This window comes from Drosophila rhopaloa, unplaced genomic scaffold, assembly GCF_018152115.1.
Source record: "Drosophila rhopaloa isolate 14029-0021.01 unplaced genomic scaffold, ASM1815211v1 contig_3, whole genome shotgun sequence".
Lineage (NCBI taxonomy): Eukaryota > Metazoa > Arthropoda > Insecta > Diptera > Drosophilidae > Drosophila > Drosophila rhopaloa.
In genome coordinates, this window is record NW_025335123.1 from 13,204,744 (window position 1) to 13,219,810 (window position 15,067).

At 36.9% G+C, this 15,067-nt stretch overlaps 2 protein-coding genes across 6 annotated transcripts in view; both read left to right on the forward strand.

Moving 5' to 3' along the window:
- The window catches only part of LOC108049874 (mannosyl-oligosaccharide alpha-1,2-mannosidase IA), a 58,174-nt gene extending 50,804 nt beyond the window's left edge, over positions 1-7,370 (forward strand). For all 5 annotated transcript variants that reach the window (XM_044461276.1, XM_044461278.1, XM_044461277.1 and 2 more), the window contains exons 3-7: positions 2,835-3,447; positions 4,415-4,639; positions 4,706-4,844; positions 4,917-5,178; positions 5,573-7,370. In XM_044461276.1, the coding sequence (XP_044317211.1) occupies positions 2,835-3,447; positions 4,415-4,639; positions 4,706-4,844; positions 4,917-5,178; positions 5,573-5,719 (1,386 nt within the window). In that variant the 3' untranslated portion in view covers positions 5,720-7,370. The remainder of the gene's footprint in view (positions 1-2,834; positions 3,448-4,414; positions 4,640-4,705; positions 4,845-4,916; positions 5,179-5,572) is intronic.
- Positions 7,371-9,621: 2,251 nt separating this feature from the next.
- LOC108049822 lies at positions 9,622-10,748 on the forward strand. The gene has a single exon (XM_017131152.2). The coding sequence runs from the start codon at positions 9,769-9,771 to the stop codon at positions 10,000-10,002; it is 234 nt and encodes a 77-aa protein (XP_016986641.1). The 5' UTR covers positions 9,622-9,768; the 3' UTR covers positions 10,003-10,748.
- Positions 10,749-15,067: the final 4,319 nt, after the last annotated feature.

The window sequence follows — 15,067 nt, forward strand, 5'->3', positions numbered from 1 at the left end:
CACTCACGCACATCCATTTGAGGTTGACATTCCTGCGCCTGTGGCACGTTTTGTGCGACGTTTGCACATTGCCAGGATATAACTTGATGCTTAATGAAGACATCCAAACATCTCACATACACACTGGCAAACAAGCCAGATGGATGAGTGTGTGCGTGTGGACCACAAGAATACCGAAATTATTCAATCAATCAGTCAAATCCATCAAACAATTTCCGTAAATTAGTCGACTTGATGATTGAGATACTTTGCTCTTTTGCCAGTGCTTAGCTACCACTTAATTTGAAAATCAGGTTTGGTTAGGAGGTATACATATGCAAAAGTTAAGTGCCATTTTTTAAAGGTCATAGCTTGGTGTTGGATCTTTTCCCCTTTCAGTTCATTTATCATGTATAACGACTAACGTAAAATTTAATGCATTACTATCAAAAACTTTTCTAATCATTAAAGTGTCAAAAAAGTGATGAAAAGTTAAAAGCATAAGTTGTTAAACATATATTTTTTAAACTTCAAATTTAGTTTGCAAAGTTTAACTCAAAGAGTTAACCAGTCTATTAATTGCAAACTATTTATCTACCATTTATTTATTAAATGTGGTTAATACTTCAGCCCATGTTGTATTCCATATAGTATTATTATTTTTAATTTTTGTAAATGTTACCTAATTAATTTTGATTTAGAATATTTACTTTCTTTACCGTTTAATTCCCTTTCTGTTTCGCCTCGCACTTGACATTCCTGCATGTCATCCATCAATCTGAGCTGCGGCTCATTAAACCACGCAAAATCTGAGAAGAAACAGCCGGAGGCGAAAGCACAAAAGCTGCTTCCATTTCAATGCCTGTGCTGACCTGACCTCCATCCTTCGTCCTGCCGGCCATCCCGTGTCCTTCTCCCCTTTCACACCCACTTTCTGGCAGCTGTTGTAATCCGTTTAAAGTGTTTTTGCGGGTTGTAAACATTTCGACTTTTAATTCACTGACAGTGGTTCTTTATTTCCCTCTCTCTTTCTTTTTCATATACCTTTCTCACAGTGACCACCGGCTTTGGTTTTTCCGCGGCTTATGGGCGGCATGGGGGCGTGTTTCCGGATAAATGTTTTTTTGTTCACCTGCTGTCCGTTAAGAGTATAATTCGCAAATAAAAACATTGCTAATTAGGTTGGATGCAAAAAAAAAACGGAAGCTGAATAAAAAATTACATTTTAAAAATATTATTTATTTATTCTTGTTAATTATCAAAAAACCGCTATAAAATGTAGTTTTGAAACAAAATAGATTACTTTAAAACGAAAACTAAAATCTAAACCAAAAACAAAGTGAATACGGAATGAGCCATTTCGCCTTATTAAATTAGGACAATTTTCCAAATAATTTCCCAAATAAATTCGATTACTCTGTGTATGCTTAACCCCAACTCGACAGCAACCTTCACCTCGGGACCGACCTTAACCCCATAATAGGGCCAGATTTAAGCGTGGCGTGATTGGAGCCCAAGCATTTAGGGGGTTAAGATGGGGTCGGTTTGGGGTTGGATTGTTCAGTAGGTTATGTCAACGCGTTGGACTTTAATTAATTACCGGGAAAATTGTTAATATTTGTTCAGCCCTCGCTTGCTGCTCTTTCTCTTTCACTCCCGTTCTTGCTCCCCTTACGAAAGCAAACATGACAAGGAGGCGAATGGGGGTGGGGTGTTGGTCCTTGGTCCTTGCTCCTTGCTGAGTGCTTTGTCCTGTGGTCGTAATTTAATTTTTGCAAAAAATACCCAAATGAAAGCCACACCAAAAGAGGGAGAAAGCGAGAGAATAGCGCTCCAAAGTATGCAATGCCGAATTATGCTGTGTTTTCGCGTGTGTGTGAGTGTGTGTGTGTTAGCGGAAGTACATGGCAAAATGCAAAATAGCGCAGACCACACCAATGCAAGCACACACACAGGCACACACAGGTGCATAACCAAATACTTCCACTAAACCAAATAGAAGCTACAAAAAAAAGATTGGAACTGTAGTCCAATGGAAATATTTCATTTTAAATCTAAAGTTACTTAGCAAAAAATATATTAAATGTGGAAAATTTGTTCTTAAAAAATATAACCATTCTATACATAAATATTTATTTTTATGACTTTTGAATTTAAGATTACATTTTTAAGCATCAGCTTATAAAAGTTGTTTTGTACATAAAAATACACTTTTTTAAATTTGATTACAAAATTAAAATTGCAAAAAAAAAACTTAACCAAATGGTGCTTATTAATAAACTTTGCATAGGGTAATGAAAATGAAAAGGATTTTCCGCTGCCCATTTCATTAACATTTTTGCCACCGAACTACGTGACTTTCCAAGTCTGTATGTGTGTGTGGAGCTGGGCGATATTCAATTGGAAAAAAGGGAAAATCAACTCGAACACACTGACGTTGGCAAACATTTCAAGCCGACTTGAAAGCGAAAAACTAAATATGAAACGAATTTCAACAACGAAGGCCAAATATTAAGCAGAATGTAAATATAGAAATAACGCGAATTGTGCGCAAATCTGCATATTGTATCCGTGCAAAATGATTTCGATTTGTTGGGGGCTCGTTAGCGTTGAATGTTGCATTTGCAACCAATTCTTCTCTATTTTAATTTGTAAATTGAATAATATTTCGTTTTGGTTGTTAAAAAAAACAAAAATCGTACATGAATAATTCATTCAATGAAATGGAAAAGTGATATGTTTGTTAGGTAATACATCTATGCTTATTTAACATGGCGTAATAGTAAAGCTTTTAGATAAAACTATACAAAATAATTATAATAAATTAATGTAAATTCACCTTTTCCGTATTTCAGATGATGGAGCATGCGTGGCACAACTACAAACTGTATGCGTGGGGCAAAAATGAACTGCGTCCGCTGTCGCAGCGTCCCCATTCGGGCAGTATCTTTGGATCCTACGATCTGGGCGCCACCATTGTCGACGGCCTGGATACCCTGTATATCATGGGACTGGAGAAGGAATATCGCGAGGGTCGCGACTGGATAGAGCGCAAATTTTCACTGGACAACATCAGTGCGGAGTTGAGTGTTTTCGAGACGAACATTCGATTTGTGGGTGGCATGCTGACACTGTACGCCTTCACGGGGGACCCACTGTACAAGGAGAAGGCCCAGCACATCGCGGATAAGCTGCTGCCCGCCTTCCAAACACCCACAGGGATTCCCTACGCACTGGTCAACACCAAGAGCGGCGTGGCCAAGAACTACGGATGGGCCTCCGGCGGCAGTTCCATCCTTTCCGAATTCGGCACCCTTCATCTGGAGTTCGCCTATCTGAGCGACATTACCGGGAACCCACTGTACCGCGAACGAGTGCAGACCATCCGCCAGGTGCTCAAGGAGATTGAGAAGCCGAAGGGCCTGTACCCCAACTTTCTCAATCCCAAGACAGGCAAATGGGGACAGCGTAAGTTTTGGATCGATTTCCAGGGGTTTAGCCACTTTAGACTTTTAATTTAAACATAAATGTATCTCGGGGGTTTCCTTATCTTTCACGACCAAACCACAAATTAAAAAAAACCCTCCAGCAAAAAGCTATAAAGCAACAAACATATACGTTACTTATTTTGGCCAAAATCCGTAAAAAAAAAGAGCAGATTTTTTCGGTTTTTTAATCAAAACCCTTGGAAATAGTGGTCGCATGTAGGAATGTCATACCTCGTTGAATTGACCAAATTTCCAATAAAGTCCCATTTTCAGAAAGTGAATATCGTAAAAACACATTTTTCGCAAAAAAGTCATAATGAAATCGATCAATATAGTTATAATTTCTCCTTGTTATCTTATTATACCCGTTACTCGTAGAGTAAAAGGGTATATTGTATTCGTGCAAAAGTATGTAACAGCTAGAAGGAAGCGTTTCCGACCCTATAAAGTATATATATTCTTGATCAGGGTCACTAGCCGAGTCGATATAGCCATGTCCGTCTGTCCGTCTGTCTGTCCGTCCGTATGAACGCTGAGATCTCGGAAACTATAAAAGCTAGAAGATTGGCATTTTGCATGCAGATTCTAGGAGTTCCTACGCAGCGCAAGTTTGTTTCAAAAAGGTGCCACGCCCCCTTTAACGCCCACAATCGCTTATATACGATATAATATATATTTCGGAAAAGTAAAAATGCAGTTTTATTGTGTTTATCAATACCTATCGAAATTTTTCAAATCGGACCATTCGTTAAAAAGTTATGCGTGATCAAAGTTTCTATCTCCATCTCCCTCGCACTCCCTGTACCTGAGTAACGGGTATCTGATAGTCGGGGCACCCGACTATAGCGTTCTCTCTTGTTTTTAATATTAAATTAATATATAGACATTTTAGGGCTTTGGCGTTACACTTTTTTACTGTAAAACCTAAATTCTCTACTCTCACACAGTCCACATGTCCCTGGGTGCCTTGGGCGACAGCTATTACGAGTACTTGCTGAAGGCCTGGCTGCAATCCGGCCAAACGGACGAGGAGGCTCGCGAGATGTACGATGAAGCGATGCTGGCCATTATGGACAATATGGTGCGAACCAGTCCGGGCGGACTGACATACGTCTCTGATCTCAAGTTCGATCGGTTGGAGCACAAGATGGATCATCTGGCCTGCTTTTCGGGTGAGTTTTAGGATCTGGCATAGTTAATTATAATTAATTTTATAATAATCTTACTTTATTTTTTAGGTGGCCTTTTCGCTTTGGGAGCTGCCACACGTCAAAATGATTATACGGACAGGTACATGGAGGCGGGCAAGGGTATTACGAACACCTGCCACGAGAGCTACATTCGAGCCCCCACACAGCTGGGTCCCGAGGCCTTCAGGTTGGTATTGGTTCTACTTCTACCCCCATAAAATCAGAACGATACACTAATTGCTCTGACCATTTCACACAGATTCAGCGAAGCGGTGGAGGCGCGAGCACTGAGATCGCAGGAGAAGTACTACATTCTCCGGCCGGAGACCTTCGAGAGCTACTTCGTGCTGTGGCGCCTCACGCACGACCAGAAGTACCGCGACTGGGGCTGGGAGGCGGTCCTCGCCCTGGAGAAGCACTGCCGCACGGCGCACGGATACTGTGGCCTGCGCAACGTCTACCAACAGGAGCCGCAGAAGGACGACGTCCAGCAGAGCTTCTTCCTCGCCGAAACGCTAAAGGTAAACATTCATGAAATAGGACAATAGAGAAACCATAATGCATTTCCTTCGATTTCATTGTCAGTAAAAGTAATTTTGTATACTTAACAGAATAATAGTTTTTTATATTGTTGATTCTTTCCTTATTCAATCTGTTGATTTTTGTCCGCTTATCAATATTTATTACTGAGACATTTGTTTAAGAAAAAGCTTTGCAAACATTTAAGCGTCAATAAATAGATATGATCTGTAACTATATAATAAATTCAATTACATTTGAGTTAGATATAATTTTAAAGTTCGATTTTGATTTAGTTACAAATGTGCATTTACCAAAATAAATAACACGAAATGCCTATGGAATCATTTGAATTCCCAATTAAAAAACGAAATTAATCAATTGCCTTATTTGCAGTACCTGTACTTGCTGTTCTCGGACGACTCTGTGCTGCCGCTGGACGAGTGGGTGTTCAACACGGAGGCCCATCCGCTGCCGATCAAGGGGGCGAATGCGTACTACAGACAGGCGCCCGTAACGCTCCCGGTTTCGAATGCCTCGTAAGCGGGCGCCACGCTGCGCCGCTGGCTTTTCGGCCTGTCCCTAGCAATGCACCTTACTTAGCTCTCGATACTTGCACACGTATACGTGTACCAGATCGTAACTCTTTTTTTTTCTTTGGGTATAAGTTTTTAGTTAGTTTACGTGATGTAATGACAACTGCGTACGCAAGATATTGTATGAATACAATCAGCCAGGCACACACACACACACACACACACGACACGAGAAACTTTCAATGTAACATATTTATAAAGCTTGCACATATATAGGAACTTAAACTTAAACGAATATATCGTAGTTTAGTCCATAACTGTTTGCACAAGTTTCTCCGAGTCTCTCCTTTTGATTTACCTAATGGAATATTATAATCCAAATATTTGACAGAGGTGGACGGTGGGGCAGACCTCAATTTCCATTTAAATGCGAATAATGTAGACGTAGGCAAACACTCTTGATATTAATTATGATATGATATATGATATATATGTGTAAATGTAAAACTCAGGTGTTCTAATTATGATTTTCCTTGCGCTCACACAAGGCTCTTTCGCACTAACCAGCTACGTAACTATCTCTACAAGCATTCTACACGCTATTCTCGATCTGCGACTATATCTCTCTGTGGATTTATGGCGACTATAGCGGGCATTTCGACAGATCTACTCTGCTGATTTCCAATTCGAATCTTTGACCACTTTGTTTTGTACATAATTTCTATTGACTTTCCTCGCAAAATGAAGGCAGAAGAAAATCGAATTGATATTTATACAAATATATTCTTACACAATATAGTTTACTTTGTAGCCTAAATATTTAAATATAAATCTAATATATAGTCTAGCTTACTTTATGTGACGAAACAAATGTAACGCGAAATACCTTAAATCCAGAACATCAAGCGAGACGAAAGTAAAGAAAATATTTATAAAAATATAATTAAATAAATATATATTTGTATTTAATTAAATCAAGTAAAACGTAGGCAATTGTTAAAATAAATGAATTATACGAAGGCACGTGCCGAGCAAATGGTAATTTAATTTTTAACAACTGTAAAGGTTTTTTATAATAATAATACCAACAATAATCATATTAATAATTCTATGAATAACTGTAACCCTTAGTCTAAGCCACAAGCATCGCATGATAAATGAAATATAGAAGTTATTCAATTGTTTTTTTTTTTTTAACATACGCAGCTTGTGCTGTGTAAAGTGATTTAATAAACGTAAAAATAATATATAACATAGGCTAAGACACTAATGTAAAATCGAAGAATTTTAAACAAACATTTTAACGAAAAAAATAATATCAAATTTAATTAAATTAAATCGAAAAAATGGAAAACAAAAACAGCATAAAACAGGCGAAAATGCTACACAAAAATAGGGCGCTAAAAAGTAAAATCGAAACTAACTAAGCATAAATTTAGTGTTTACAGCAACCTTTTTTTGTTTAGATCAAATTAGAATCGAGGCAAATAGCGAGATGTATATTATATATCGAATGATAATGCCTAATACCCAAATTCATACGGCAGTTTGTAAATGCAACATATATACATTCATCAACTGCAGTCCCTGAGCTGCTGGAGATGACAACTGTATTTTGCATAAATCATAAGTTTAATAAAGATCTAATAATTAACTTATAACTCTGCATTTTTATTTAACATCCTTACGGCTTTAAGTGTGGTACGAATATTTTTGGTGTTTTTCATGAATTCTTTTAAAGCCGTACTTACAAAATCCATTCAAAGTTTTTATTATTATGGCAAATCAATAATTTATTCAAAACTAATAATGTTTACTAGACTAACACCAAAACCACACATATTTTCTTTTATATCTGCTTGAGATAAATATTTAATATTACAAGCTCCGCGGTTTATTCAGCTTTTTCTTTCTTTCTGTAAATATTTTTATCTCTCAGCGAACTGATAGCTCATTGATAGTTTGTCTGACTATAAACAAGTACCCCCCATTCCCCATTGATTCCACTTTCAGATATATTTATGTATCTGCCACACAAGCCACTTCACAAGCAGTTGTCGAGCTCAATTAATGAGCAACACACTTAAGCTGAATGTGCGTATACTTAATGAAGAAACTTGCACAAAAGGCGAACACAAAGCACAATGTGAGGTTAACAACATTCGCCGTCGATTCGAGAACCCGGAAAGGGAATATGCGACAGATACACCCTTCATAGCCCCTACTATTAACCCTAGTTGTTTTAAAAAAAAATTTGATATTCATGCAAATCTTAAAATTAACTTAATAATGTAAAATGAGGTAAAATAATTATGTTTTTGAACATAAACTTTTCATTTAGCTTTCAGGAAATAATTTAATTTACATTTGGAATCAAATTCTTTGTGTCCCCTTCTATATTTCAGGTTTTAAGGTATAGATATGATTATTCACTTATTTCTATGAAATATATGTTCCAAAAAGACTTGTACCCAATGGGTTAACAACGATTGGCGAGCAAAGTCCGACATTTGCCAGCATAAGATCGCTTGGAAGGGGAATTGAACTGCGAGGGAATGGTGGGGCGAATGCGAACAAAGCATAACCATAAAATGGAGGAGTGCCAACCGAGGATTGCATTCACCACCCACCAACCGACCACCTACCGCCCACCACCCAAAAAAAGGGAGAGCGAGAGTGTATTCGACGAAGTACACGGAGAGAAATGTAAGCTCAAAATAAAAACTCAATGTTTTATAGCAAAAATACAGCACATGAGTCCTGGCTCATAGCTGGACCAGGGAATGTTGGGTTTCCAAAAATGTTCAACGAAAAAATGAAAATGAATATTGTAAAAACGAATTTTTCGCAAAAAAATCAAAGGGTTAAAGCTTTTGAAATTATTTTTTTCCAAAGTCCGGAAAAAATTTGTTCTATTTTTTGGTTTTTTAATCAACTCCCTGGGAAATAGTGGTCGCGTGTTGGAATGTTATACCTCGTTGAATTCGTAATAAAATTTCCAATCAAAAATATTTTTCGATTATGAGGTTTATTGTTAAGATACTTCGAATTCTAAAAAACAGAAGTCAAAGCTTGTTCTCCAAGTGTATTGAGACCGGTCGTTTTCTCTCTCTTTCGTTTCATATCTTTGTTGCTTTTCTTTGTTGAGTAGACGAGCCCGCCAGACCAGCTGAGAGTGTGTGTGTGAGCGAGAGTGAGCAGCTGTGTGTATGTGCTGCATGGCAATGCCGTGGATGACACTGTTGTTGTACCTCAAAGTTGTTGTCATACCCTAGGTTTTTAAGAAAGTCACACAAGTGGTCGGAAAAAGGTTTGTCAACCAATATTTACACACTCGAAAAGTACCAAAACAATTTAAAATGTATCATTCTAAAAATAAAATGGAAAACCCATTGAAAGAATTGGCATAATATTTATTTGGTCTGGCTTAAAGTTGCTCTTTAAACTAATGAGCACTTAATAATGACCATTTTTTATATTGAGGAAAGTTTATAAGCATCAAAATTAATCTTAATTTTATCAGTAGTTGGTTAAGAAACTCTTACTCTTTGTATAAGTTAAGTATTTTTCACTAAAAAGAATTAATAAAACTTAAGTCCTGTTTTTTAATCCTTCTTTCCCAAGTTAAGTTCTGGTTACCATGAATATAATATTAATTATTTCTGTTGCGAGAATTTTCTTAAATGAACATCGTAATAATGTATTTACAACTGAAATTTCGATTTTTGCTCTTAAATAAGGGAGTAAAATAACTTGATAATATTATTTTTACCGATAACTAGGGTATTTACTGGTCGACTCTGTCTGCTCAGAAGGTTCTACTCTTTGTGCTTCGCTTGTTTTTGTTTTTTTGTTTTGGTCGTTGACGTTGCGGCGTCGCTTCTAGCAATCCGCACAGTTCGCATCGAGACTTCGAGCAGTGCGGCAGGCGAAAACTCCGGCTGCAGTTGCAGATACAGATACAGATACAAATATAAAGATAGATACAGAAGCGAATCGGGACTAGAGGTACAGGCCATTGCCACAGAGATCCAGTTGCAGACTTCACCAGTGAAAATGCCGTTCCCGATCCATCCGCCCAAGCAGATGCCCTGCCCCCACTGGCAGCACTTCCCCATCAGTCCCGTGGACAGCAAGCCCAATCCCTTCGATTCGGTGGGCGGAGCGGCGGCAGCGGCCACCCAGGTCAACATAGGGGTTAACAAGCCACCGGAGCCGGTATCCTACCGCTATTGCTTACAGTGTAAGGCCTCCGGTAGGGAGACATCGAACGGCGTCGACAGGGAGTAACTCCCGAAACTTTGGAGGTGACCCATCCAGCAATCAGTCATCACCTGTAATCAGCCACTTCACTGGAGGACACACTTGGAAAGCCAATTAAAAGGAAAACAATCATAAGAACCACAGAACAAAGTTTTGATTTTAAGATAACAACTTAAACTTTCATTTCGAAATCGAAGAGATATGGTATCTAAACAAACCATCCTATTTTCCAAAATAGATCTGATCTTTAAAATAATATTTTAAATATCAAATTTTTTTTATTTAATCCTGTGAACCAAAAAATCATACAAATGTGATTATCCGGTCAAACACTCATTCACTTTTTTCTGTGCTTTTGTTATTTCATTTTAAAATAGTTTTGATATTATAAAATTATCAAAATAATGTAAAACCAATTGGTCTACTAAAAGCAGGTCCAGAGTTAACTAATATTTTTTTTCGTAAAAGGAACTGATATTAAAAATCATCAAAATAGTGAGCGATCATTTAATATCACGTCCAAACGCAGCTTAATTTTTTTCTGTGTTGTTATTCATTAACCTAACCTAAGCACATGTTCCATTTATTTTGTTTTAATGTTTTCATTTGGGCAAAGTGTTTTTTTTTTTCGCTATAACTAAGTTAAGCATTTTATACGTATTTAATTTGTATTTAGAGCTAAAGACTACAGTTTATACAGTTTATGAATTTATGAATTTTTGATATATATTTGTATAAGAAGAGCTAATAAACGCACGACGCATTTAAAAAAACGAGTTTTACACAAATACACAAGCACTCCCCATAAACACAAGCCATATGTTGTGTGTTTTTTGATTCCAAACTCAGACTTTGTTTGGTTCTGTTTTCGTTCTCAGTTTCGTTCGATTCGAGTCTGGGTTTTTATGTTTATCACATTTCCCAAGGTCACCGACGATGGGGCGTCAAACGAAAAAAAAGGTGCGATAAGAGCGGCTTGAGATTTGAGTTTTTGATTTGGAAAATTCGGGAACTGTCGGGTGACTTTTCTATCGACTACAAAGTTCAACAAACCGTTGAAATGAAGGCGAAGAGAGTAAAAAGCGTTAGCTGATGAATAAATAAGGGGTTTTGGATGGGGATTAATTGCATTCGCTACTGCAGAATAATTGAGCACAATTCTCAGAGAGTTCGTTTATATTGCATGCTAAGATTGGCATGCACTGGGAAGAAATTTCTTAAATTGTCTTGCCGTATATTGGAAATAATATACAATATTAGTATTAGGAGGCCCGAAATGAAAAAAATGTTTGTTGGTAACTTCTTTACTGTATATTCAGATATTTTAAAATATTTCTTTCAAATTTATAAATTTGATAATGATGCATTTTTACTATTTCTTTCAAAGTTATTTTGGTACATTAATAAACGTAAATAAATATATATTAAAGAGATCAATTAGCATTCGTTTTCTCTCCCTGTGGCAATGTATTTATATAAGGACGTGCACACATGTCTGAACTATATTTAACCTTATCGCGTGAATCGGCTAGTGCGTGTGCGAAAAATAACTTAAGTTAGTACTGGCAATCGAATAGCTCGTGATATTCGCACGATTCGCCTTGCTGATAGGTGAAATTAGAGTTTTAAAATGACATGGTTCAGCATTTAGTTTTGGGACTATATTTACATTTCGGCATTTTGTTCAAATTAATAATTTATGGCCTACGTTTTCGGGGCTTATCTCCGCTGATACGGCCATTATCTGACTTTTGGTCTGGCCAACGTGCCCCCTAAAATAACACACACACAAATACGGAGATATGAAAGTGAAGATAAAAGTGAAAACAAACAGAAATAAATGCGCATAAAAAACGAGATAGATTGAAGTTATACAAAAGTTATTAAACATGGCACATTTCACTCGTGGTAAAGTAAGGATAATATCTTCCTTCTTCTCTGTTACGAAACAATACGATTGTATCTTCTCAGAAATCACATAAAATAATTTGTGTTTCTAAAGAAAGGTAAATTATTTCTATTTAAATTTTAAAATGGCTATCTGAGTTCTAATGGCTAATAGTGATACAACACAAAAACCAATAGAATAACCAATAAAATATTGAAAACTGATAGCAACAAAAACTGTTGATAAGGGGAACATGTTTTTAAAATGTTAAATATTCTAAGATTGTTATGTAAATTTATAGGTACATAGAAATTATTCAAAATCCTCTTCCTTTAAAAATACTTTTATTTATGGAATTTGTATAGAGTTTTAATCGGTAAAAACTGTTAAAGCAAAGTTATAAAAATTAAATGAATGAAATGCACTGTGTTTTTATTTGACTATTTTTCATCAAGCTATTTGTTTGTTTTTCGTTTTTTAAATGTATCTTTATCAGGTGTGCGAGCTTTTAAAGCTTTCGGTTTAAAAAATTCGTTTAACGGCTTTCAGTGTTGACAAATCTCTTTTGACTTAATTGATGGAATTTAAATTTTTAAATTTTGTTTCACCTAAACTAGTTTTACATTTTGTAACATACTTTTTTTATTGTAAAAGAGAAAATGCTTAAAACACCATAAATTGTAAACGATGAATTTAGTTTTGAACGGAATAATTTTATATTACAAATATTTTGTTAATACTTTACGCTTTATTTTATGTTTTGTAAAACTTAAAATACTATATTTAGCTGGTCAAACGCCTGAAAGTAGGAACAACAGTAAGATCAAAAAAGATCTCACAATTCGGTTGGTTGGGTTAAAAGATACGCCTAAAGGTGTGCTAAATTTTTTGAAGAGGGCAGTGGGATACGGATGTCTTATAGTTTATCCTTTTACAAGCTTTCTAATTTTTGCGATTGGCCAGCACTGCTTGCAAAAGCACTCTCCTTCGGTGGACGCTTTCTCTCTCTTAGCGGCATGCGCTCTCTGCGGAGGTCCTGCGACGGTTCCCGTTAGCTTTTTAATCATGTGGCCCGCTCTGCTCCGCTTGCACCTCCGCCGCAGCTTCCGCCTCGTCCTCCTCCTCGTCCTCGTTCATCTTCGCACGCACTCGCATTTGGCGAAAGGACCCGACGCAACAGCAGCAGCATCAGAGGAGCCGCAGCAGAGGAGCCGCAGCAAAGGAGTCGCAGCAGTCGCAAACTCGCAAGCAGCAGCCACAGTCGCAGTCGCAGGCAGTCGCAAGCAGAGCAGCAAGCAGTTGCAAGGGCGCCGCCTCCGTCGAGTTGAGTCCTAGTTCGTTCTCCACGCTTTTCCTGCATTTTCCTTTGGCTCTTGTTGTTGTTTTTTTTTTGTCGTTGCTATTTTTGCTTGCCATTTTGCCAGCGTTTTACGCATTAGAAACGTGTCCTGATTTTGGCAGTGGCAGGATAAAAAAAAAACAAAACGCAGCAGCAGCAGTGAGTGGTCTCTCTCTCTCATTCGCCTGCTGCTCCCATTTTGTTGCCTACTTTTTTTTGCCAGTGTGTGTGCTCCTTTTTTTGTGCGGGAAAAAAAAGAAGTGAAATTCAGTGCCAGAATATTCACAATAGCAAGAATTAACGGTTGTTCTGCCCTTGGGTCGCAACAGGCCCCCTCCCCCACCCCAACATTTCCTGTCTATATCTTTCTCTCGCTCGTTTTATGGGTGTGTTTTTGGTTTTGCCCTAGGCCGAGTTGTTGTTGTTTTTTTCTGAGTGTATGTGAGTGTAGGTGGCAAGCAATAAAATTTCATAATGGTTGTTGTACTAGCTAACACACACATGCAACCGCATCCACAACAAAAAGCACTCTTACCAAATTAATTAAATTAAAAACAAAACAAGGCATAATAAAAATGATAATGTACAAAATTAACGCATTAAAAACTCTACGCCAAACAAAAAAATGTTGAAATGGCAAAGTTGAAGAGATGGAAAAACTTCCGCTGATAAAATGACCCAAATATGGAGAGCACACACGTTCATGAAAATGCAATAAAACCTATAGTAAATACTTATCAATGAAGAGAATCAAAATAAAATATTTCTCAAAGAAATAATATATTATCTTTAAAAAACCATCAAGGGCATACCATTTTTGTTGTTATAAAAAAAAACTTTAAGTAAATGTACAAATTTCAAATATAGAAAGAACAAACAAGATTTAATGTAAAAGAAAAACACATTTTTCTTTTTATGTTTTTAAAAAATTACTCGATAACTTACAGGATTTAATTTAAAAGAACAAAAAATAAACTTAATTGGAAATTAAATACTCAATAAATTAACAAAACCGCTTCATGTAAATACGTATTTAAAACATTTAATACATTACTCGCCTATAAACAGACTTAAGCCATTTAAATCGATGTGACAAGCAATTTAATTTAAAATCCCAAAGGCAACTCAAATAAATAACTCCCTTTTATTCATTATACGCCCATAAAAAGTTATAAGCCATTGAATTCGATGTGACAAGCAATTTAATTTAATTTCAAAAAGTAATAACAGTAAATGACTTCCGTTTTTTTCGTGATACAAATTAGCCGAGAGCAAATGAAATACTTAAATTTTTCCCCCGCCTCGTTTATTCAGCCTCCTTCTCCGTCCATTTTTTAAGCCGCTTTTTCCCACATTTCCCACGCCCTGCACCGCCCCCCCGCTTTCTTTTCGCCGAAGAATCACGTTTTTGACCCATTTTCACATACTGTGGCCTAAGCCTATACAGATGGCATAAAAGCTGCTGCGAGTCCTCTTTTACCCCCATTAACCCATGGAGCCACTTAACCCTCGAGTGGCTCTCGCTGATGTAATGCCATTCAATTTGATTTGCGATGGCTAACCAGATTTGCTTGCCACAGTCATTCGGCATTTTGCGGTTGCTAATGCCTAGTCTTTACACTCGAAGAAACGGCCCAAAGTTTCCCAAAGCATCGCACTATATCTGAATGGAATAATGATGCAAATAATTGATCAAACTCAAAAGTTGTCAGTAATCAGCATTGCCACTTCAGTTATAAACATTTTAAAAATAGAGAACTCAACTTAGACATTAACTTCATAATATATATTTTATTTTTACATTTGTTCTGAATTTTTTTTTTTTTAAGATTCTTATCCGTTAGATCCCAAAATACATGACTATT